At 49.0% G+C, this 25,538-nt stretch overlaps 1 protein-coding gene across 3 annotated transcripts in view; it reads left to right on the forward strand.

Moving 5' to 3' along the window:
* Positions 1 to 25,538, forward strand: part of PPARD (peroxisome proliferator activated receptor delta) — a 194,755-nt gene that overhangs the window by 124,805 nt on the left and 44,412 nt on the right. For all 3 annotated transcript variants that reach the window (XR_015296004.1, XM_086923237.1, XM_086923238.1), the window contains exons 2-4: positions 705 to 937; positions 1,371 to 1,522; positions 25,021 to 25,159. Coding sequence is in view for 2 of the 3 variants with exons in the window: in XM_086923237.1 (XP_086779363.1) it covers positions 805 to 937; positions 1,371 to 1,522; positions 25,021 to 25,159 (424 nt within the window). In the remaining variant the exon portion in view is untranslated. The remainder of the gene's footprint in view (positions 1 to 704; positions 938 to 1,370; positions 1,523 to 25,020; positions 25,160 to 25,538) is intronic.

Consider the following 25,538-nt stretch of genomic DNA (forward strand, 5'->3'; position numbering starts at 1 on the left):
TGTAAGAACAGTAGCAATTTACTAGGAGAATCCATTAAACATGCTCTAGTAAGTATATAACCTGTTTATATTTAAAAAATCACTTTTTTTTACTGTGTTGGCCAAATGCAAAATTGATAAACTTTTCTAATAATTTACAAGTGGAAGATAGGCAATTGTAAATTCCAGAACAGTCGCAATTACATATTTATGAATCAATAAAGCTGTGACATGCACATATGAGTAAACATGACTTGCAGTTTTTGTAATTTACATGCAATATTTGTAGAAACTCCCCTTAACATGTATGTTGGACCCATAGCTAGTTCTTGAGTAGTGCACGATAGTAGTAGGAATTTGTTGGCATGTGTATTTGAAATCTGAGAATTTAAGTATTAATTTGGCTCAAGTTTAGTGGAGGGACTCCACTGTAACAGTGATGTAGATGGAAAGGTGGGGAGTAAGTATTTTCCTAGATCTTCCATTCGAGAAGGCAGTGTTCATCCTGCTTATGGGAAAATAAAAATAGGTGGGAAAGAAAGTAAGTTTTTTTTGTTGCTTGAAGCTGTGATTTGAAAGTGGATGTATTGAGAACATAGACCGTAATTGGGCTATGGAGCTATGGTCAAGCCAATAGCATGCAGTTTGTCCTCTCTCTCATTCTCATAGTTTAGGGGTGCTATTTTCACCCTCCATTTCATGTTCACTTTATTCCTACTCTCCAGGGAATACACCATGTGACTAGGGGATCCTTTTCCATGCACACACGGATGATGCCGGAGCTATGAGTGTGACATCTGTGTCGATACTGAGGCGCCAGGAAGCATGGATAAGCTGCAGGAAGAAGGATTTAGGATCAAGGAGGAGGCGGCGTCGGAAGAGGAAGTGAATGCAACAGACGTGGGCTCTGACCCTGATGTGGGACCAGACAGCTCTCAGCCATCAAGCCATGACACTGGTAACATAAGGGCTTTGTGAGCAATGTGTGGTAGCTGGCAGCTGAGACCATCTGATTTGATTAATTCCCTTCCAGCCCCTTATATTGAAAATTCCCAGTGCTGTGCAGGGGGCTGTTCTGTTCTCACCATCACTAATCCACCCAGACCACTTGTAACTTGTCAATGCTGGTACTGGCACCCCTCACACATTAACTGCCCTTTCTTGTGGTTAATTCTGTTTCTTTGTATGGTACCTAGTGCTTTGCATATGCCTTTTCTGTTTCTGGCAGGCAGGTGAGCTACACAGGTATTTTCTTGGGATAGAAAATGAACCTACTTTTCTTCCAGGTACTTTTACAAGGGCTTTTCATCAGGATCAGTGCAAGCTTCTCTTCCAGGGGTTTTTGCTTAGATTAATTTTTGTGTCCATTTTTATTCTTCTTTCTCTCCCAGATCTTTCGCAGAGTTCCCAGTCTTCTCTGTGTGAGCAGCTCCAGTTGGGTCGTGAGGACACGCTTGCTGGGTGCCTAGCCGTCGAGTGCAGAGTCTGTGGAGACAAAGCATCTGGATTTCACTATGGCGTCCATGCATGTGAGGGCTGTAAGGTACAAGATGGAAAGCCTCTGGTGGGGAGGGAATGTTGCATGCTGTGTTACTCATCTCGACACTGGAGGATCTCATTGAAGATTTTGACCAGCTATCTGGGTCTTGCTTAACAAAGTTTGATGTGTCACTACTGATAACCTGAAATGATCTGCCTGCATTGATGCCTTCACCAGTCTCCCAATGCAGACTTCTTTTCTTTGCTTCTGCAAAGTTACTTTTAATACATTGTAAGATTGTGAATACTTAAATCATGGTTGATTGAGGTGATGACCCGAAGATGTTGTAGTAGGCGAAACCGTGATTTAGTTATGGTGCTAAAATTATACAGCTGAAAGTGGTTTGGGCATGGGAGCTCCCATGAACTTCCTTTTACTTTGTTTCATGCTTGGCCTGCTGGTAACTTACAATAGCTAGTAAGCACATTGCTTCCCTACTAGGCAAACAGGCCAGAACCGGTTACTAGCCACTCTCTGGCAATGCCTGCTGTTCCAGTGTGATTGGATCTTCTGGGTACTTAAGGCAAAAGTTGAGAGAACGATTTCCAGCTCTTTGTTGACCCCCATTTTAGGAGTGCTGCACTTAATGAAATATTTATCCTACGTTCAGGTTGAAGTGGTTTTGCCGCCTTGTGCCCATCATTCACTTTATATTATGCTGCTGTTATGAACAAGACATCTCTATACATAGCGGTGATTACCATCCCTGGTCATTTTGCTGTAGGTAGTTTGGGTGAGGAGTCGTTTCCTGTTGAATGTAGAGTTCAGGGTCACTTGTTGCATTTTTCTTATTCATACTACTTCCTACAGATTTCTCATCTTGAAGTATCTCCAGCCAGCATAGTTTTTTCCCACTAGTTCATGTCTTAGGTTGAGGTGGTGCTGCTGTGGCATTGACTGCAACATCGCCAGGAAAAGTATTTGGACCACACAGTAGCCTTACGCAATGGAGTTGTCCATTCCTGCTTTTCGATCTGCCGTAGATGTCTGGATCCTGAGATTACCTAGACGATTGCTCTGCGTTTTCACTTATTTTTGAAGTAGGCCAGGAGGTACAGACATAGGCTTCGGAAGACCAGCTGGGATACTATTCACTTTATTCCACAGTGCTGTGCCAGTCTTGATCCACAGCGAAACATCAATTAAAAACATTGACGCAATTATCCTACGTAACCTACTCAGCTTGTTGTCGTAGTGTCCACGGGCCATGCGTAGTGCAGCATGTGTTTTAGAGCTATACGACTGCCTGCCTCTCCTAGAATGCTGACTAGGCCATGATTAGTAGGCATCCTCTTTGAACAGGCTGCACCATAGTGATGGGTAGATCCTCATCCTACCTAGCCTTACTGGAGAAGTTCGGTGTGCAGGAGTAGCAGCACCGGCAGACACACCAGAGAGGTGAGGGACATGTGTGTGTTCTTAGTTGCATGGATTTTCCCATTGGGCAGTAATTTCACAGAGCGTCCAATTTATTTCCAGCTTCTCCCCCTCCTTCAGTTGTAGTTGCTGCATGAAGAACAAGCTACTTACAGTTGGTACCACTCTTTTTAGTAGATACTCTATCTAACTGCACATTCCTCACCTTGTGAATATCCCCTGGTGCCAGACTAGATCCGGAAACTCAAAAAGCAATGCCCCTATATGCCAAAAGGTGGCTCTGTGCTGACTTTGTTCCACCCCAGAAGTGGAGAATGGAGCCACATGTAAGCTACACACATGCACACTGATGTCGGTTTCTATCATAGGGTTGTCCGCACCCTCACACGAGGAGCCCATCAGCAAATTAGAATGATCAGTGTGCTGATTCCTGAAGTCAGAAATTTTCAGATGGAAAAGGAGTCAATTCCACAGAACGTGGTGGAGATGGGTGGGCGGTGAAGAAATAGTGTTAAAAGTAAGTAGGCTGTCCTTCTGATGAATACTTCTAAACACAGATTCCTCAGCGTGTGAATGAATAAATATCACTGCAGTACCTTCCAAGGTGACAGTTGTGTAGAATGGCTCAGATCAAAATGCCCATCCTGATGGACCCAACTGTCAAGCAATAGTGCCTCAGGAATGTGCTATAGATCTGGGATGTCTTTTTATCAGCTGCTTGCAATAATAATGGCTAATTCGGACAGTGTGTGCACTAAAGCCCATGTAGCAGTCTGATAGATATCCAGGACAGGATCTCAGTATGCCGATGCAGTTGTAGCAGCCTTGGCTCAAGTGAAGTGAGCCCTCAGACCTTCTGTAGGCTGCTTCTCAGCTAATGCATAGAAGATCTTAATTCAGGAGACTATCCATGTTGAGATTGTCCGCTTCTGCACTGCCTTGCTTTTCTTTGCTTTTCAAAATCCCACCAAGAGCGGATTGTCCACCCAGTAGTCTACAGTGCAATCAATGAAGAAACTTGATGCTCTTTTGGGATCCAGTCGATGAAGTCTCTCCTCCTCTTTTGAAGGGAGAGGCAGAGCAAAGAATTTCAGAAGGGTCACACCTTGTCACTAACTTAAGCAGGAACGCAGCTCGGGTTCTCAACACAAGTTTGTCTGTTTAAAAGGTGATATGAGGTGACTGTAGCGAGTGTCTGTAGCACACTCAAGGGATTGGCTGATGTTATCGGGACAAGAGACCGTTTTCAAGGTCGAGAGGTGTAATGGAAAACTGCATTGGCTCAAAAAGGGTACACGTTAGGATAGTATAACCAAATTTTAGTCCCACTGTAGCATCACAATTGTTTTCAGTGAAAACATGCTGTAAACCTGTAAGAAATCCCATCACAACAGGCGATGGGCCAGCAAACGTAAAAAGGCTGACAAGTAACCTCCAACAATACCTATTGCAAGTCAGTACTGGGCCAAAGATACAACAAGACATCTGACAGTTTGCAACAGAGTCTGTCTGGTGGGTTCCGCACCAAGCCACAAACCCACCCCACTGTGGTACGCGCATTTCGTGGAAAGGCGTCTGACTGCTAAGTTCACATCAGCTACTTGGGAAGGAAGATCAAAGCAAGTCAACTGCCACAGCTTAATCTCCATGCATGGAGATGCAAATTGCAAAGGCCCGGGTGCATGAAACTGAAATTTAGTTGCAACCAGTCCTCTTGAAGCAGCAGTCTGATCGGCGAATAGAATCTTATGCCCAGAAGTTCCAGCTACTACCCTCTTCTGGCCCAAACCAGACCCACTAAGATGACTTGGGCCCAGAGGCACCTGATCTTCCTCAGAACTTGGGACAAAAGAAGCAGAGTCGAGAAGCCATACAGGAGCCCTGTGCTCCACTCGAACAGATTGCGTTTCTGTGAGAGAGCCTTCTTGGGAACTCCAGAGCACAAAAGTTTTGACACTGTCCTTTCTTGATGGTTCTTTAGCCTGGGTTCTCCCTATTGTTGGAAGATGCCTTGTGACACTTCAGAGTGTAGCTACCATTCGTGATTCGCAAGACGATGCCGATAGTGTTTGTCCCCTCACTAAAGCATTTAACTATTACACCAGGTGGTGTACTATTAGGGAAATGGAATAGAGAGTTCTACATATGGCCCGATTGCGGTCTAGCAGCCACCTCTGCAGATTTTTGCACTCTTTCTTGAAACCTGGATGCAATCCAAGAGGTTTCCCTGGTGCTGGGGTCCACTGAGACTTCAGATCATAGCCCGAATGTCCTGGACTCTGCTCTGGAGGAAAGCCTAGACATGCACCTTATTTGAGATGGCTCTGATGAACAGGAGACTCTGTGAAGGAGGCAGGTGTGACTTCGCAAGGTGATACTGAACCCCCATGATCTTGAAAGGTTTGCGGTCATCTGTTGGTGTTCTAAGACTGACTGTGCCAAGCCTGACTTCAACAGCAAGCCATTGAGATAGGGGAAGACTAGTATATCTTATATCTGAAGATGTACTGCAACCAATGCCATCACGTTTGTGAACCACCAACGGGCTCTAGTGAGGCTAAAGCGGAGCACAGCAAACTGAGAATGCTCCTTCTTTACCATGAACGGCAGAGAGCACTTGTGAGCCTGCAGGACAGACATATGAATCTAAGCGTCCTGCAGGTTCAGTGTCACCCTCCGGGGCCCTGGATACAGAGCAGACAGAACTTGGGTCAGCGTGAGTATCTTGAATTTGTCTTTTTGTAAGAAGGCTTTTAGATGGTGGAGATCCAAAGTAGGACGAAGGCCACCTTTCGTATTTGGCACAAGAAAACAGTGGGAATAACATCTAGTCCCTACTTCCGAGGTCTGCATCCTCTCTTTGGCTCCTTTGGCCAAAATAGCCTGAACGTCCTATAGCAAAACAGTTGGTCCTCTGAAAGTCACTATAAAGTAGGTGAAAGGTGTGGCGAGTCAAAAAGGAATGGCAGATGTAGCCCTGTTATACGATTTGAAGGACTAGTGTATCCGACCTGATGTTCTGCCACCCCTGGATGAAGTGGCTGATACTGCTTTCTTCAGGATGGGTGTGGGCCAGTAAAGGTACACGAAAGAGGTTTAGCTGTTGTTGCCTGAGGGTTAGTTGCTGAGAAGTGCACTATCCCTGAAGACCTGGGTGTGGTCTGTTGGGGCCGTGTCCATGATCTCAAAAGGGCTGGGAGGCTTGTTGTGTGATCTGTGGAGCCTGGTGCTATTGATATGCCAGTCTCTGGCTTATCCCCAAAAATGGCTAAACTTTTGGGGGGGGATTACTGAACTGGTGCCAAAAGGCCCAAGGAGAGCGCAGTAGCTCAGCTGTCCATGACAGCTTTTTGGACAAACTGGGTTAGGGGGGTCCATCAAAAGCCATGTTCATTGAGGATGCTTGGACGTCCCCGGCAAAGCCTGTGGTCATCAACACTTGGCGCTTAAGCAGCGCACGTGTGCCAGTTGCCCATCCTAAACAATCAGTGGTGTCCAGACATGATCAGATGACAAACTTGGCTGCATTACAGTCATCCTGAATGGTTTGGTACAATGAAGCCCGTAAGTCTTCTGGGACCCCTGGGAAGAACTTATCAACCATGTCCCAGAGTGCATGGTCTAAAGTCTCAGGCAGCACCTGTTGTTGATCGACTTCAAGGAAAGGCAGGCTGACAACAACATTAGTTTCTCAGACATCTCCATACATTTGGAGACTGTTTGGAGTAGGGGGGAGTAGTAGTAGTAGAGGTAAAGGCTTTTAGTCCCTCTTTCCCTCTTTTGGTGGTCTCCTGCACCACTAAACTCTTGGAGGTTGCATGCTGGGTTAAACAAATCTGTGTCACCTCAAGCTGGTCTCTTGCTACTTGGTGACTGACCATAGGGCCAGAACATGGTTTAGCCAAAATGTCCTATATCACATCAGTGAGGGCCTCTTTGAAGGGCAGAAGAGGTTCGGTCAGTGCCTGGCCAGGCTGAAGGACCTCCAGAAGAACATTAGTATCTGAAAGAGACACGTTAGTGATAGATTCCTTACCTTAGAATATCCCCAGGCGTTAGACTGGATCCGGAAATGTTTGCATAGCAGTACCCTTGCGCGTCGGTAGGCATCGTCTGCGGCTCCGTGTCAGTCGTCGGTGTCGTGGGCGCCGTGATGACGTCGTCTGAGTACTTAGACGCCGCCTCCACGTGCTGACGTCAGTAATTCTTTTTTCCGCGCCAGCAAGCGCAGATCTGGAAAAAGCAGTAACCCTTAGTCAATTTTGACTAACTTTTTGTATTACTTTTGATCATTCTTTCGAAGTCTAACGACTCCGGACGGTGCCTAGGGATGCCTTGTTTTAAGCACTGCGAGGATTGCGACCGCACGATGTCGGTCACGGATCCTCACCGTCGGTGTCTACTTTGCCTCGGCGTCGACCACGACGACAAGACCTGCCCCGACTGCCGAGCCCTGTCTTCGAAAGCCAGGCAGTAGCGGTCCCGCAGGCGACTCGAACTCCGGCAGTCGGCCCGCGCCGCGAAAGGTCCCGGTCCCACGGGAGGTCGAGGGACAGGTCGCGGGGACGGAGCCATCACAGCTCCGAGAGTCTGCACCACTCTTCCGGGTCGAAGTCGTCGACGGGTAAGAAGCACAAGAAGTCGAAGATACGTCATCGCTCTGATGACCCTCGCACGATGCAGCTGGGTGTACGGGTGGCACCGCCGACGCGGCTCCGTCGGAGTCGCGGGCGCCGCGTCCTGCCCCACACCCTCCGGTCCCTGGGCGAGACGTGACGCCAGAGGAGATCGAGCGCTTCCTCATGGCCATGAGGTCCCTTTCTCCTCCGACGGGCTCCACGGCGCCTTCGGGCCCAGCGGACCCGTCTCGGGCCCCTAGCGGGTCGGCGGCTTCGTCCCCGAAGCCGTCGGGCGCTTCGGCCCGACGCCGCCGGCGCCTTCTGGCCCGGCGCCACAGGGCCCCGTGTCCCGACGCCGCCGGCGCCTTCGGGCCTGGCGCAGCAGGGCCCCACTGGATCCGCTTCGGGATCTGGGTCGTCGTCGGTGGACCTAACGACCCCCCCGGCGTCGGTCCGTCAGGTGTCTCCTCCGGCGCCGTCCTCGGGCGGCGCCGTCCCCCGCTCCGGTTCTGGCGCCGGAACGGCGCCGCTGGGCGCCGTTTCGACGCCGCTTGGGGAGTTTAGCTTCTGTGAACCGGCCTCATTGTTTGACGACCCTGACTATCTGGGGATGGTTGAAGAGGAGTATTGGGAGGGGTCTGGGGACCCTCTGACCCGAGAGTGTCAGACTCAAGAGGACTGGACAGGTGGACTTGGAGATGCCAGTGGTCTGGACACATCACCAGACACTGGTTTTGTCTCACCTCCTACCGTGGCTTCGGAGGAGGGGGCAACCTACAGTGTGGTGTTGACGAGGGCAGCCAAGGCCTTGGGCCTTGAGCTCCCCGTCGCGGCCGTGAGGACTAACCTCCTCACTGAGGTCCCTCAACCGCAGTCCTGCTCGGCCGAGCCTCTGCTGCCCTTTAATGAGGCCTTGTCCGACGTTCTTTTGGGCACTTGGTCCAGGCCCGCTACAGGTTCGCCCGTAGATAGGAACGTGGCCAGACGCCACCGCCTGGCCCCGGGCGACCCATGTTTCCTGTCCACCCACCCCACCCACGAGAGCCTGGTCATCCAGGCCTCCAATTCCCAGACCGCATTCCCGTCGGCTCCGCCGGACAGGGAATCCAAGAGGTGCGAGCAGTACGGTAAAAAGATCTTCTCATCCCTTAGTCTGGGACTGCGGTCTTCCAACACTGCATGCCTCTTGGGCGGCTACACCCACTCTCTGTGGGATACGGTTGCGGAAGTGCTGCCAGAGTGTCCGTTGGAGGTACGGGCCAAACTCGGCCAAGCCCTTGTGGAGGGCCGGGATGCAGCCAAATTTTCTATCCGGTGTGGGCTGGATACCACCGACTCACTAGGTAGAGCGGATGGCAACAACAGTGGCGATTAGACGCCACGCCTGGTTGAGGTCCGCCAACTTTTTGGCTGATGTCCAAAACATACTGATGCAGAAAAGGGGGTGGTGATGATGAACAGAGTGTCTGAATTAAGCAGACCACTCTTACCCAGTCCAAAGATCAGGGCTTGATCCATCACCATTATTTATCTCACTGCACCATCCCAGTTCAGAACCTGGCTATATGCAAATCAGTCTGTCCCTGGCCCAGTGCATCATGGGAACAGGGCAGACTAAACTACCAAGCCAATTCTTCACCAGAAAGGAGACAAGCTACCGGGGACCGGTTTCTGGCATTTCAGCCGTCGTCGGCCCGGCTTGCTTGAATCCTGATGGTGCAGTGAGAAAGGGACTCATGTCTGAGTATACCCTGCCACACCTATAGTGGCCAAAAAATGATTCAGAAAAGGGGGTGGTGATGAACAGAGTGTCTGAATTAAGCAGACCACTCTTACCCAGTCCAAAGATCAGGGCTTGATCCATCACCGTAATGCCAGAAACCGGTCCCCGGAAGCTTGTTTCCATCCCAGTATAAGAATTGGCTTGGTAGTTTGGTCTGCCCTGTTCCCATGATGCACTGGGCCAGGGACAGAATAATTTGCATATAGCCAGGTTCTGAGCTGGGATGGTGCAGTGAGCTAAAAAACGGTGATGGATCAAGCCGTGATCTGTTGACTGGGTATGAGTGTTCTGTTTAATTCAGATACTCTGTCCATCACCACCCCCCTTTTCTGAATCATTTTGTCCACCATAAGTGTGGAAGGGTATACTCAGATGTGAGTCCCTTGCTCATTGCATCATCAGGATTCAAGCAAGCCGGGCCGAAGACGGCTGTAATGCCCGAAACCGGTCCCCGGAAGCTTGTTTCCTTCCCAGTATAAGAATTGGCTTGGTAGTTTGGTCTGCCGTGTTCCCATGATGCACTGGGCCAGGGGCAGACTAATTTGCATATAGCCAGGTTCTGAGCTGGGATGGTGCAGTGAGCTAAAAAACGGTGATGGATCAAGCCCTGATCTGTTGACTGGGTATGAGTGTTCTGTTTAATTCAGATACTCTGTCCATCACCACCCCCCTTTTCTGAATCAAAACATGGACATGCCGTTTGATGGCCGTCGCCTTTTTGGCGACAAGGCAGACCATGCGCTTGAGCGCTTTAAGGACTCCAGGGCTACAGCCAAGTCCTTGGGCCTCTCGGCCCGCGCCAGCAAACGGGTGCCTTTCGCTCCTTTCGTGGCCAAGGAAGGGGCACCCCCACACGTGCTGCCAGCCATGCACTGCAGTCTAACATCCAGTGCGGTGGCGGCCGTGGAAATCGCCATGGAGGCGGTAGGGGACAACAGCTAGGCCAGTCCACACCCTCCCCCGCAGCATCCGCCTTAAAACCTTCCTAGTCCGTGCTTTTCGGCCCATGTGACGCCAGTGGGGGGCAGGGTTCGCCATCACCACTCTCACTGGCGCACTGTCACTTCGGACAGGTGGGTGCTGCAGATCGTCCGAAGGGGCTTCTCCCTCCCCTTCGAGACGACCCCTTAAGCCTTGCCACCGCAACATTACCGGGTATCGGGGGATCATTTGCGGCTTCTGCAGGAGGACGTTTCGGCCCTCTTGGCCAAGGGGGCCTCGAGCGCGTTCCTGGGCCAGAAGTAGGACGTGGTTGCTACTCCCACTACTTTCTGGTACCCAAGAAGGGCAAAGGGGGCCTACGCCCTATCTTGGATCTACGGAACGTCAACGGCTTCCTCCGGAAGGGGAAGTTCAAGATGCTGACTCTAGCTCAGGTCTTAGCTGCCCTAGACCCAGGAGACTGGATGGTAGCGTTGGACTTGCAGGACGCTTATTTCCACATCCCCGTCCTGCCGGCCCACCGGCGCTACCTGCGGTTCATGGTAGGACACTAGCACTTTCAGTTTACCGTGCTCCTCTTTGGCCTTACCAGCGCCCCATGAGTGTTCACCAAGGTGATGGCGGTGGTCGCAGCTCATCTGCGCAGGTTAGGGGTTTCAGTCTTCCCCTACCTCAACGACTGGTTGTTGAAGGCGGGCTCGCCCCAGACATTCGTCAGCCACCTCCAGACAACGGCAGACATCTTGCACCAGCTGGGGTTCTCCATCAATGTGCCGAAGTCACACCTGTGCCCCTCTCAGAAGCTCCTTTTCATCGGAGCGGTTTTCGACTCGGCGCAGTTTCGGGTTTACCCACCCGAACAGCGGGTTCGGGATATACAGGCTCTGATTCCAATCTTTCAGCCTTTATCCCGGTTTCGGTAAGGTTGACGCTGCGGCTTCTGGGGCTGATGGCTTCCTGCATCCTTCTGGTGCATCACGCCCGTTGGCGGATGTGGGCTCTGCAGTTGAACCTGAAGTTTCAGTGGGCCCAGCATCAGGGCGACCTGTCCGACCATGTCCTGATCTCGGAGGGCACTGCGAGACAGCTGCAGTGGTGGCTCACGGACCGCGATTGGGTCAGCGGCAGATCCATCTCCCTTCCCCAACCGGAGCCGTTGTTGTGACGGACGCGTCCCTCCAGGGCTGGGGAGGCCACATGGGAGAGGTGGAGATCAGAGACCTCTGGTCTCCGGCGTAGTCCCGGCTCCATATCAACCTTTTGGAGCTGCGGGCGATTCGTCTAGCACTGAAGGCATTCCTCCCCTCTGTCCGGGGGAGTGTAGTACAGGTGTTCACGGACAACACCACCGCCATGTGGTTCTGCAACAAACGGGGCGGGGTGGGATCGTGGACCCTTTGCCAGGAGGCTCTGTGCCTCTGGCAATGGCTGGAACATCAGGGAGTGACCCTGGTGGTTCAACACCTGGCAGGTTCTCTGAACGCCAGGGCGGACAAACTCAGCCACTGGTGCATGATGGATCACGAATGGCGTCTGAACTCGGACGTGGTGCTTGGTCTCTTTCTGCAGTGGGGAGAGCCTTGGTGAGATCTATTCGCCACCGAAGAGAACGCGCAATGTCATCAGTTCTGCGCGTTGGAGTTTCCAAGGTGGCACTCGCTCGAAGACGCTTTTCGTCTCGAGTGGAGTTGCGGTCTGTTGTACGCCTTTCCACCTATACCACTTCTGCCCAGAGTGCTGAAGAAGATCAAGAGCGACCGGGCACAAGTCATCCTTGTGGCTCCGGACTGGGCACAAAGGTACTGGTATCCAGAGCTACTCAGTATTTCAGTCGATCCCCTGGTTCGTCTGCCTCTTCAGGAGGACCTTTCAGCAGGGGACGGTCCTCCACCCGAACCTGCCCAGTCTCCACCTCCATGCTTGGAGATTGAGCGGTGACAGTTGAGGCCATTTGACTTGCCTCCTGAAGTCTGTAACATCATTCTGGCAGCCAGGCGTCCCTCCACAAAGTCGGTATACGCCTGCAGGTGGAATAGATTTGTGGCATGGTGCACAGCAAAAGCTGTGGATCCTCTTTCTGCCCCTCTTTCTGAGGTTCTTCTCTTCCTTCTTTCTCTTGCCCAGCAGGGCTCTGCTCTGGGCACTATCAAGGGCTACCTTTCTGCTCTTTCAGCTTTTTTGAGGCTGCCTGATCAACCTTCTTTGTTCAAGTCCCCTATTGTTAACCGATTCTTGAAAGGCATCACACATACGTTCCCTCCTGTTCCCTTTGTGATGCCTCAGTGGGACTTGAACTTGGTTCTTACTTTTCTGATGTGCGCTCCCTTCGAGCCACTTCAGAACTGTCCTCTCCGCCTTCTTACATTGAAGACTGACTTCCTGGTAGCCATCACCTCTGCTAGGAGAGTGAGTGAGCTCTAGGCTCTATCCTGTAAACCTCCTTTCCTTTCGGTCCATCCGGACAAGATTGTGTTGCAGACAAGGCCCTCTTTCCTGCCCAAGGTAGTCACAGCCTTCCACATCGGGCAATCCATCACCTTGCCCACCTTCTTTCCGCCTCCGCATCCCTCAAGAGAGGAAGAGAGGCTCCACCGCCTGGACCCAAAACGTGCGCTCTCTTTCTATCTGGATCGCACACGCCAGTTCCGGGTGGATGACCAACTCTTTGTTGGTTACGTGGGCGTTAAGAAGGGAAAAGCGGTACACAAGCGGACCATCTCACGGCTACTACTACTGTCTTGGGCCGAGGAGTGCCCTTGCAGGACATTTGCCAGGCAGCTACGTGGGCCTCGCTGCACACGTTTGCAAGACATATTGCCTGGACAGCCAAGTCCGGAGGGATGGCTTCTTTGGCCGTTCCTTCCTCCAGGACTTTCTGGTGTGATTATTGGTTCGCAGACCCACCACCGGGGTTGGTATTGCTGGGGTATCTATTCTAAGGTAAGGAATCTATCACTAACGTGTCTCTCTTTCAGATGCACAAGTTACTACTTGTGTAACGATATATCTGTAAGAGACATTAGTTAGTGATAGATTCCTTACCGACACATCCATCCTCCCCGTTCTGCGAACCGATATCTAGGGTTAAGGTCATCCCCTTTCAGGGCCCTAGTTTCAAGGCACCAGTGTTGGTTTTTAGCATAGCTCTGCGTTTCTGGCACGGAAAAGCTGTGTCTAAGTACTCCGACGACGTCATCACGGCCCCCACGACGCCGACGACTGACGCGGAGCCGCAGACGTCGCCTACCGACGCGCAAGGGTACTGCTACGCAAAAATTTCCGGATCCAGTCTGACGCCTGGGGATATTCCAAGGTAAGGAATCTATCAGTAACTAATGTCTCTTACAGATATATAGTTACACAAGTAGTAACTTGTGCGTTACTTCCATAGTGGGGAGACTTGGTCGGCACAGACACCAGTGCAGAATCCAAAGCAGGTCTCGGGGGCACTGATGGTTCAGAGGCTGGATTGCTGGCAGCAACCCATCTGGAAGCTTCTTGTGATCCTTGGGGCCTGAAGGTGGCCCCAATGTCCTGTAAACGTGCTGAAGATGTGCAGTATGGCCTACTGCAATGTTGCTGATGGACAGAAAGTCAGGTGTATCAGGACTAGGTTTGGAATCTGTGCCTCCCTGAAACAAGAGGGATACCGAGTGGCATGGTGATGCTTTTGTGCCTTCTCTGGAGATCAAGAGTGGCAGAGATCTGCTTGGACTTATGTTTTTTTATCTTGGTTTTACCTGAAGACTTAAATGGTGTTGAAGATCTGTTGCAGGAATGACTTTGGAAGCGGTCTACACTTCTTGACTTTGACTAGGAGTGGACCTGTGTGGAGCTTTGCTCCACGTAGGGCTTCTTGGATGGTCCTTTGGGCATAGTCCTTGCAGGTCTTTGAGTTGTGCACCTAACCCAAACATCAGAGATACCTCTTGTGGGGATCTGTTGTAGACCTCTGTTTGCAACAGTCCATACAAGGTTTAAACCCTGTAGTTTTAGGAGGTGTCCTGTTCTCTTGAACACTTCAAGATTTAGTTAGAAAAAAGCATCAAGAAAAAGAAAATCTCTTCAAAAGATGAAGAAAAAAGATTACAGATGCAGAACTAGAGAAGGCAACGTAAGAATGAAACTAACTAGCTCAGTTGCTCACTTCTGGAGTGGTGCAGAGCTGCACTGCACCACCTACTAGCACGCAGGAGCACTGCATTTTGAGTTTCCGGATCCAGTCTGGCACTGAAGGATATTCACCAAGTGAGGAATTTGCGGTTAGAAGTATCCATTATCCCCCGTCACTGCAGGATCTCTGATGGATTGCATAGGCCACCTTGCCAGACCTCCAAACCTGCCCGCCAGCAGTATATAACTGCCCTGAATCTATCATGCTGTCAATCCCAGAATCTGGTGCCCAATGGGCGCCTGTTGGCTGACTTAACCCAGCCTTCAGCTTGCACTTTTTCCAGCTGCAGCACTTTCACTTTGAGCAGGCCCTGCATCCCTAGACCTAGATGGTGGCCGGGGTACTTATATTGAAACTGTGCGTCCTGCAAGCTTTTCCATGCACTCTAGTGCTGTACACCCATCGCAACTTTTCACATGCAAATCCAGAATAGTCCTGCATCCCTCTGCAGGTTTGCAGGCGGTGGAGGGATTTTCTCTCTCCATGGGAGCATACGTTTTGCTTTTCCAGTGCCCGCTCCGGTCACCTGTCCCATCAATAGCCATGGCCAACCACTGATCTTTTCGGCAGTAATTAACCTCATCTTCTTCATTAATCAGAAGTTTTCTACCTGCTCCCACTAGCGGTTGCTGGTCTTCTGTCCTCCAACATATATTGCCAAATATCTTGCCCATTCAGTAGCTGTTGCCACACTTGTCCATCACCTGCTACTTCCAGTACCACCTGCGCCTCAAATGACTTATTGGGCAGCTCCTGCCCCTCAATTTCCAGCTTTTGCCTGTCATTTGGGTTTTTCTTGCCCATTGCTTGCTCAGTCTACTGCCGACTCATCCACATCTGCCCCTTCCAGTTGTAGCCTCTTGTACATGTATGGCTTTAGATTATTCAATTCAATAAAACTTTATTCGGTTTAAACCTACCTAAACCATAAAAGTTGCACACACATACAATAAAAAGTGACAGTGCATTATATAAAAACAGTCAAGGAGCGAATAAGATTAAGTAAGGGAGGAACCAGGGGAACACTCATTACTGGTCCATATAATGTCTACATTTGATGGTTGCTTTTAAAAAAAAAACACAATAAAAAGTAAGCAATCTTCTTTCAAAAGTTGAAGATAGACTAATGCTGGTCAAACCTGCATGAAATTCAGTTTTTTTAAAAAGCGGAACCAGATGCGTTCACGATAAAATTCATACAATTTGCAGATAAAAAACATAAAATGCAGCGTATCCTGCGGAGACTCTCTGTCGCAGCCGCAGGGAGCTGCCACTTTATTAGTAATAAAACATTTGGGTCTGGCAAGCAAGAGATGAAAAACATTCAGCCGAAACCTGGTTAGGAGGAATTTTTTGTGCGTAGACAACGACCCCAAGAGATACAGCTGTACTCTCTGGTTGTTTTGAGCATTATGTACATAGGCACGCTTGGTTTCTGTACCTCCCTTGCCTCTCTATCCAGGTTCCTACCTGCCAGAAAGTCGGTTTTAATTTCCTCCACATTACTCCTATTTCTACATTTAAGATTGGAGAATATGTCTCCCCGCCCTAACCTGTCAACATTTTCCTTGATATACCTCAGCCATAAAATACGGGATGAGTTATCAAGTGTCATACAATCTTTTATGATCATGTGGGTTAGGGAGAGGTCTGGGTTCAGCCCACACTCAGCCAGTAGGTCACTGGGCGCAAGGAGAGTGCATCATTTATGTACGGGACCCCTAGTTCCTCATGGACCGCCAAATTAGACGTACCACGAGGAACACACAGAAGCCGTTTCAAAAAATCGTTTTCCGATATTTTAAGGGATTCCCCCGCCATATAACCCCATATTTCGCTACCATATGAGGCAACGGCCAGGCTTTTAGCCTGTTACACCTGCAGCATCCCTCCAGTGGATTTCTTCCCCAATTTGGAAGCAAAATTAAAGATCGCTGCATTCACCCTCTGAACATCCCCCTTTTTTTCCCTAGCAATGGACCCCAGTTGAGCTTGTTATCGAAGAGGACCCCTAGGTATGAAAACACATTTGTGAGGGGGGATTTTAGAGTCTCCCACTCTGAATTGAAAATCTTTCTTTACCGGCTGCCCCACCTGCATAGCATACGATTTGGAGTTATTGATTGCCATGTCCCTATCTGACATAAAGTCTGAAAAGGCGGTTAAGAGTGATTGTAAACCCCTTTCTGTCCTGGATATGAGGACGGCATAGTCTGCATATAACAGGACGGGAATCTCTCGCCTACCTACCCTAGGAAAATCAGCCCCTAAAACCTGTAAAGCGCTATCTAGTTAATTACTGTAAAAATTTAATAGGAAGGGAGCCAGTATACATCCTTGCCAGACTCCCTTCTTTATGTTAAAATCCCTTGTGACACGCAGGTCTCGTGAAAACCTAACATTAGCTTTTGTTGACTTATGTAGATCCTCAAGAAAGTTTACAATGCTAGTCTCCACACCCATTGCCTTCATGGACTGCCATAGCTTGTTCCTATTTACACAATCAAAAGCCGAGGACAGGTCCATGAAGGCAAGGTGGATGGTCCCTGAACGAGCAACTGTATATTTGCTCAAGATCAGGAAGAGGTTGAGGCACTGGGCAACTGTGGACCTTCCTTGTCGAAACCCGTATTGGGCTTCCGACAGTATCATATTATCCTCGGCCCAAGATGATAATCTTTGCAAGAGGACTCTACCCATCACTTTTACCACTGAATCTATGAGGGATATAGGTCTGTAACAGTTTGGACTACCTCTATCACCTTTTTTAAAAACAGGTACTGTAGTGGAGGTGGCCCAAGACTGAGGGCATCCATACAGTGCCGCCGCATTAAAAACGGACTCCAGTATAGGGGCCCAGAAGGTAGTGTCTGACTTGAAGAGATCTGGGGGGATCCCATCAGGGCCCGGTGCCTCTCCAGTGGTTAGCCCTGTTATACCTAATAGGATCTCACCACTCCCAAATCTTAATACCCCCTCCTGAGTACCATGATAGGTTTCTTGGTTTTTCACAGATGAACAATCAAACATAAGTTCGAAGTGGGTTTCCCACTCCTCAGTTATATGGCAATCAAGCTCCCCCGTCCTAGGCAAACAGAGGTTTATTTATAACACTCCAGAATGTCGCGCTATTTCGGAGAGTGTCGGGGTCCAACAGCTCCCTTTGTGCCTCATCCTTCAGGGATCTCTTTCGAGCCTCAAGGGCCAACTTATATTCCTGCGGCAGGCCGAGACATCCGCCTGCACTCTTGGTTTTAGTACCAAGGCTTCCCTGAGCCTCCTCGCTGCTTTAGAGCAATGAGTGTCGAACTATCGCGGACCAACCAGAGTTTGACCTTTTGCTGGGACAGATAACATCCCTGCAACCTTTTCAGTGATAATTTCAAAAGCGTCCAGCACCCCCCTTGGTGAGGACCGTTCCATGGTACACACAGTTAGAATTAAAATTGCATGTGTTGATGAACTATCAGCGATTGATTCAGGGGTCACCTGCGACCACTGCGCATTCCATCAGTAAGTCTCATACTGAGTGTTATAGGGTATGATCACTAAATTCACTCTCTGTGATCTTAAATGAGCTTACTAGAAATTGTAAGGAAGATGTAATTAAAACAGTCAATAAATGATCCCTTCCCATGTCCCTTAAACCTTGAAACAGTTAAAGTTGTACGAGGGTCTATTAGAGCCATCGTTGTCATCAGATCAAAATCATTAATCAAAGCGTTTAATAACCCTCCTTCAACAGTGTGTTCATAATAGAAGCCATGCATACGAGGACAGCCCATGTCAGAGATACTAGACGTTAACGGCTCGTCACAGGGGTGTATATTAAAATCGCTGGCAATCATAAGGCTGGATAGACTTTGACTTAGGGATTGGGTTAATACATCACCAAGGGCGATTACATTACTAGACCCATTCTGCGAGACATCAGCGTTATAAAAATTAACCAATCCCAAACTAGTGACCCCTTTTTGTATCCTGAATACTTTAATTCCAGGGTGTGTATTTGGTAAAGCCTGCACTTTACATGTGGTTTTCACAGAAATGTAAATTACCAAACCACCTTTTGGTCTCCCCCTTAGGTTTAGCTGGGACAAAAAACGCTTTATAGTCTTCCAGGAAGAGGTCGCAGTCTACTGACCAAGTCTCCTGTAGACAAATTATCAAAAATTGCTTTACATAAGCTATCCATCTAGGATCCTGAATCCTGGCTGTCAAACCTGCTATGTTTCAGGATAAAAAATTGTTTAAACAACCCCTAGGGGGCCCTGCCGCTACAACCCTAAGATCCTGTGGTACAGCGGCTGGCTCCAGCCCTAGACAAACAGAATCCCGCAGTCAATCACAGTCCTTCATGCCCGTCAAAGTGTCAAATCTATTATTTAGGGTCAGGCTATAGTCAGTTCCTGAGTGTCTATCCGTCAATGGGTGGAGTTGAGCAGGAGTGATACGTGGGTGAATAGGTTCGGATCTAATTCTAGCATCTCTAAATTGTTGGTCAACATAGGCTACTTCCAGTGTATCCCAACGGATAAACGGCTTATAGAAGAAACCCAAAGGTAGAATTCTGATTGCAGAACTCACTGGTAGGGGAAGAATGTAGTCCCTTGAGAAGATACGACTTGCAGTATGGGGGTTATCAAAAGGAATAATAATACGGTCCCTTGTTTACATGAATTCCCGGTCCTGTTCACCCTGCGTGCCATAATTATGTTATTGAATATATTTGCACTGACTATAGTGTTCTGTGTAAACCAATGTCTTATTTTGTTTCATAGTTGCCCATAATTTTCGCTTTTCTCTGATGGAAGAGGTGGAACATACCCCAGAATTGCTACATATGGGGTAGATTCAGGGGGAAGATCATTGGTAGTGAGACTGGCTACCTGGGGAGACTTAACCTCTAGGCCCTTATCCTTCTGCAGCCTCTGAAGTCCAGTTCTGCAGGTTGTAACCTGTCTAGGCTCTGGGAGGTTAGTATTTGTTGGCTCGCGACTGCCAAGTCTGTTATTATCTGGAGCCCTGCTATTAATAGTTAAATTCACAGCAACAGCTCCTCCGTCTCTGTTCAGCCCCGATATAGCTATTTCATTGGTGACTTGAGTATTGGGATTCATTTTATTTACAATTACACTGTCCTGAGAAAGTTTTGACATCAACGATTCTATGTTAGACAGCCTGGCTTCGAGCATACCTATTTTCTGATTTAGAGGTTCTATTAAGGTGGTCAGCATGGTTTCTAGCTTCCCCCTCTAGATAGCCCACATGTGGTGTCCCTGTCCTGGCGGAAATCTGGGTTGTTGGATTTGCAGAATTAACATCACCCCTAACTGGAGCATCTGCCCTGTTCCTCCCTGGGCTCCCCTTCACAGGTTTGTTCGACTGCCTAGGCCCCGGAGTTTTCTTAATTACCACTGGGGGATTGGCAGGGCGGATGAGTTTTGCTTTTACTTTTTGTGCTCTTGTTCTAACTATTTGTGGGGCTGGGCTCAAATCCTGCTCCATTATCAGGATGGATGGGACTGTGTCATTCAACTGTGTAGAGTCTACCGTTGGTAATTGACTACCGTTGGTAATTGACTATGCTGTTCCAGTAGCAGTTCCTGGTTAGGTGGAGACAAGACATCAGGGATAGCAGGAGTAAGGGAGAGCCGACCATAAGAGATCGAAGGCTCCAGGGATAGCCTGCGCTCCGTTATCCAGATCTCATTAAGGACAGACTCTGCCCTGGTTAGGAAAGCGTCTAACGTTCCAACTACTCCTTTCCCCACCGTATTTTTCCGCCTACTCATTTTTGGGTCAAGCGACCTATCGATGTGCGCAAGCGCATCGAGCGGAGCGAGAATTCAAGTGGCGAAAATCTTCTTCAAACCACGGGCTTTCAGCCCCGCGGTTTTCATGCAGTTCACGTGAACCACGTGATTAAACATTCACGCGCATCGGCAGCATTTCTCCTGCAGGCTCGCAAAAGGCTCTCCTCCCTCTCCACATCAGTCATCAATCACCCTCCCACAGGCATCCCCAGCGCTGCCCCGCCCCCTGCTTCACGCCCAGGCCATCTGTTCCCTGCCAGACCTCGTTTAACTTGTTCCCTGCTTGCCTCTCCCCCGCCCCCCCCCCTCCCCCACCACAGCAATGCCGAGGGCTGGTTTCACTTTCAGCACGGAAGACTGTCTGTAATGCCTGTTATTGTAATTGCCCTAGACACTTTACTCATTGTCCATTTAGATGCAGAATATGTTATCCCAGACTGTATGTACCTTCATATGACCATAACTATGCTCGCATTTCTGTGCCCTCCGATTTTTTCACCAGACGGTGTGTATCTGCATAGGACCATAATAATGCTTGTATTTATGTGCCCGCCGATTTTTTTCACCTAGCGTCTAAATGTTTCTTCGTGACTACATTGTCCCTGATTGCTCCGTCGATTCCGACAATTGTTGCTTTGAATGCAAGTATATTCCAACCTGCGCTACCTGTCGATATCGTCTCATCAAGGACAACATTGCCTCCCATTCTATTTGTTGTTCCTTCATTCATCACACCGACTCGCCCCTCCCAGTCCACGGGTCTGACCTATTCCTGTCCACCACCCCGTTCCTCCCCTCCCCCTGTTCCACACGTGACTTGGCCACTCCCCCCGCCATCCCGACGTTACTTCCGGAGTTCGTGGCGTTTCCCTGACTACGCCAGACTTGTCCGGGCTTCTCCGTGCTGCATTACTTCTCCAGAGGTACGTGTTTCACCGTCCTCTACCCTCTGCTCGCTCTAGCTGTCCATGAGCTGCCCGATCCCGTATTCGAAGTTATTTTTTCCCCGATGCAGATCCAGTCTCTGCTTTCCTGATCACCGGTGGGATCAGACGTTATTTCTAAAGTCAACACGCCACCTTTCTTCCCTGAACCACCCGGCACTCAGGTTAGTTTCATACTACACTCCCCCACGGGTACGCCTTCCAACGCGCATTCTCAGTTGATTTACCCTCATCCCTTGACTTTTCCCCACGCAGCCCCCGGATTCATTCAGACTACCTCCCTGCCTCCTTTCACCGATATATGGTCGATCTATATCCCGACAGGTATTCACATATTCAGTTAGTCTTGCCTCGCTCCTGCCCCGGCTCTTCCGCCTTAGCCTTCCCAACTCCACGCCTTCCTTCTCCCGCTCCTGTTGCCCCCACTCCTGCACCTCCCTCCTCTCCCAACCCACCAGCCAATGCCCTCCACGCACAAACAAGCCCCTCGGGCTCGCCATATATACCTTATTCGCTTTTTGTCGCCCTGCGGATACAAGCACACACCGATCTTGTACCCTGTCTGTTGGACCTGGCCATCCCCTTTCCAGTTCCTTCCCGCGGAACCAAACCCTGACCACATCCAGACCCTTCCTCATTGCCACCCGCAGCTAGCCCCTCCAGTTACTTGGTTGACTCAGTCCATAGCCCTTCGTGGACATGACCGTCCTCTTTTCCACCCAACAGAGCGGCTCGAGCACGGGCTACCACTTGCTCCCCGGCTTTGTGGACACGACCGTCCTCATTTCCACCCTACTGAGAGGCTCCAGCACGGGCTACCACTTGCTCCCAGCCTCTCCTGAGCTCACTTCCATTTGCCACCACACCCATTGTTGTATCTTGCACGCCCTTATCGGCCACCACGCCAGTCAACTTGTTACTAGAGTTCCTGACTGTCCCCCAAGGCTCTCCCCTCACACCCTTCAGATCCTCTTTGCACTTGCCCAGCCCTCTCAGTACTCCCTAGTGGCCCTTGCCAGGCGCGTCCATAGCACCATACCATTCCTGCGGTTGTCATTCTCCTTGGTTTGTCCTGACCCCTCCCCCTTCTCTCTCCCCTTGTACAGTACTGTTCTCCACCCAACCCAGTCCTGAAGATGATCCCAATTCATGAGGATCGAAACGCCGTCGACCATTCAGCCTAATAAAAGGCGCTACCGACAATGTGGCTCATTTCACTAACAGCCTACCTACATCAACAAGCACTGGCGTTGCCAATAGGTCTCTCAGTAGGAAAGTTGGAGCTATTGGTTTTGTAAATGACAAAGCCCTTTATGTTTTAAAAATGAAAACAAAAATAAAAGGCATTGTTATTTGCAATTGTAATAGCTCCTACTGCGAGACCTATTGGCAACGCCAGTGCTTGTTAACTGGGAGTTCGCAGACAGTTGAAAAACACAATAAGTTAACACTGAACTGATACAGGTTAACAATCACAATTAGGATATCAAGTACACTGTTGGTAAATATACATGACAGGGCATAAAAATAATGGAGAAAGGTAGCTCCCAAGTCTCAAGGCCAAACAGCTTATCCCACAGACAGTAGGACCACAGTACGTGAATGAGCATTTGTATAATCACTCCTGTGCAAAATGGGCGACTCACAGGCAAATCATGAGGAGTTCCAGTAACAGTTCCTGAAAGAATACCTTAAATAGAGTACCTATGTCGGAGACTTCTACCTGACTGAAGATGGAAGTGGGGTGGCCCTGCCCTGCCTTTGCCTGGCTCGGACGGGCTTAGACGGCCCGCCCTTGACCCGGGCTTAGCTCGTGCGCGTCCCCGCTGTGGGAGGGCTTCCCCGCTGTTATCGCGACTCCAGGCGCCGCTGTGACGTCCCCAGCAAGCGTCAGGCAGTGCCTGCTGGGGGTTGTAGTTTTGCGGCAAACACCGTTGCCCTCACGGCTGGATCTTGCTGGAATGCCCACGAGCCGTTCCCCTCACGGCTGGATGTCCGGTGGCATGGAAGCTGAGCGTTTGCGAGGCCGTTCCTCTCACGGCACTTGTAACCTTCTTCTTCCTTGCATCTTATTTTTCTAATTTGTTTTTCCTCCCATCCACCGCTTCCACCCGGCTTTCTGACCCCTTTCATAATTTCCAACAGCCATTTCCACTTGTAAGCCAACTACTGCACCACTTCTTCCTCTGACTCCTAAAGAACACCACCTTGTCTAATACCTCATCCTGTCTGCTTCATTACCATGTTTACTGCATGCCTTTGTCCACACCAGTGATGGAAGTGAGCATTGGCGTTTTGCAGTGCCGGTGGGCACTGCCCTCCATAAAATGTTTGATTCTAACATATTAAATGTTTATACATTTTTCAAGTTAACCACTGTTTAGAGCATTGGTACTTGCAAATATTTTCCCAGGGGCCAAAAAGTTTGGTCTGTGGCATAATTGAGGGCCTCACTGATGCCAGCCAGAGTGGCAGTTAGGAGAGGGATGGTGTAAGGTGGGTAAGACAAGTGAAGCATGTACAACTGTAGCTGAAGTCAATTGCACAGTGTGCACCAAGAAAACCTGGGATCCATTCTGGCTTCCCCACTCGACCAAAGTGTGTGATCCAAGGCAATTGATTTGTTTCACATTACCTCCTTTTTCTTCATTATCACATATAAGAGGACCTCAAAATACATGACTTCAGGATGTGTACTGCACAAAACCTTCTCCTGTGTTTGATTGAATACATTCTAGTGTTGGTCATGAATAATATCCACCCAGGCAACGAGGAGGGTGCACATTACAACTGGCTTTACTCTTAGTTCACTTGTGGCATTATTGTCAGGGTGGGGGCAAAGCATGAATGTTTCTAAACATATGTTTGAAACGATCATTTGTTAATGGTATACACTTCTTTGAATTTATAGACTATCATATTTTAACATGTTTGCTTCAAAATATCTTTAAAACTGAAGATGCTTCTAAAGTCAAGCGGTGCAGGACTCCCTAGTTACTTCCTTTCTCTTACTGGAAATAACCCTTAAATAAGTGCTTGTCTGTTTATGTGACATCTTTTAATGTTGGTGCTGAGTCGCATACACAGCAGCCCAGTGCTGCTGTTGACCAAGGGGCTGCATGTGGCATTGAGTATCACTGGTTTAGAGGGTCTTAAGTTTGATTTGCACCCATTCTGCCAGTTGGTAAGGTTAGAATCATGAACCTGTTAACATAAGAAGTAATAAATAGTTTGTACAAATGGTAATTTATCAGTGGAAACTGCAACCCATTTATATGACCATTTCTTCTTACTGTGGATGGCATGCATTTATGTTCAAATCTTTAAGAAGGGGAATGGTTTCTTCCCCACTCCTTATTCCCAGGTGTAGAAGTCATAAGTTAACACCTGTATGAGTAGAACATTTCCTATAAAGGCTGCTAGCAGCATTTTCAGAAGAAATTTGAGAGGACAAGCAACCTTGTATGTACCCCTCCTTCCTCCAAGAGGCATTGTCATCTTTTTTTCTCCAGAATCTATAATTCTGTGTCAGTGTTTCTCTATATTCTGGAAGTATACTCTTTGTGTTACAGGTTGAAACGGCCAACTTCTATAAAATCTGCTTGGCCCATATTCCTGCCATGGACTGGAGAGGTCTGCCTTATTACTGTCTTGCTTGGAGGTGGATGGGGGGGGAGGGTGGGGGGGGGGGGTCTTATCTTTTTCTTAAGTGGATGAGATCTCTTTGGAGTGTTGGTGCTCTTTTTCCTTTGTGTTATGGGTAGGATATGTATTGTGTATGTTTGTTATACGAATATCCTGCCTTGCAACTCACTCATTTACCCCTTTGCTCTCTTGGTTATGAAGGGTTTCTTCCGCCGGACCATGCGAATGAAGCTAGAGTACGAGAAGTGTGAGAGAAACTGTAAGATTCAGAAAAAGAACCGCAACAAGTGTCAGTACTGCCGCTTTCAGAAATGCCTTGCCTTGGGCATGTCACACAATGGTAAGACCTGCACCTTAGCTGAGATCTGTCCTGGATAGTAGGTAGCAATAAAATCTCTTGAAAATGAGGTTGCTATAAGAATGAGGATCTAGGCATGTCATTCAAAAGATAGGGAAATTGCAAAAGAGGAACACTTGTAAAGATGCACAAAAGCTGGTTCGATGACTTTAGCACAGTAATAGGTCATTTATGAAGTTGAGTTCCTGGGGGGATTGAGGGGCAATCTTTGAGGATGTCCTACAGGCGTCCTTTATGAGATTGATCAGAATATCAGGTCCCCAACTTTGGCATAATTCTTAACCGAAGATGCCACAAAATGACCGTATACCATGGTAACTCTGCCGCTCAACTGTGAGCTGATAACCTTCTTGAAGATTGA

The sequence above is a fragment of the Lissotriton vulgaris genome, chromosome 5 (assembly GCF_964263255.1).
Source record: "Lissotriton vulgaris chromosome 5, aLisVul1.2, whole genome shotgun sequence".
In the NCBI taxonomy this organism is placed as follows: domain Eukaryota; kingdom Metazoa; phylum Chordata; class Amphibia; order Caudata; family Salamandridae; genus Lissotriton; species Lissotriton vulgaris.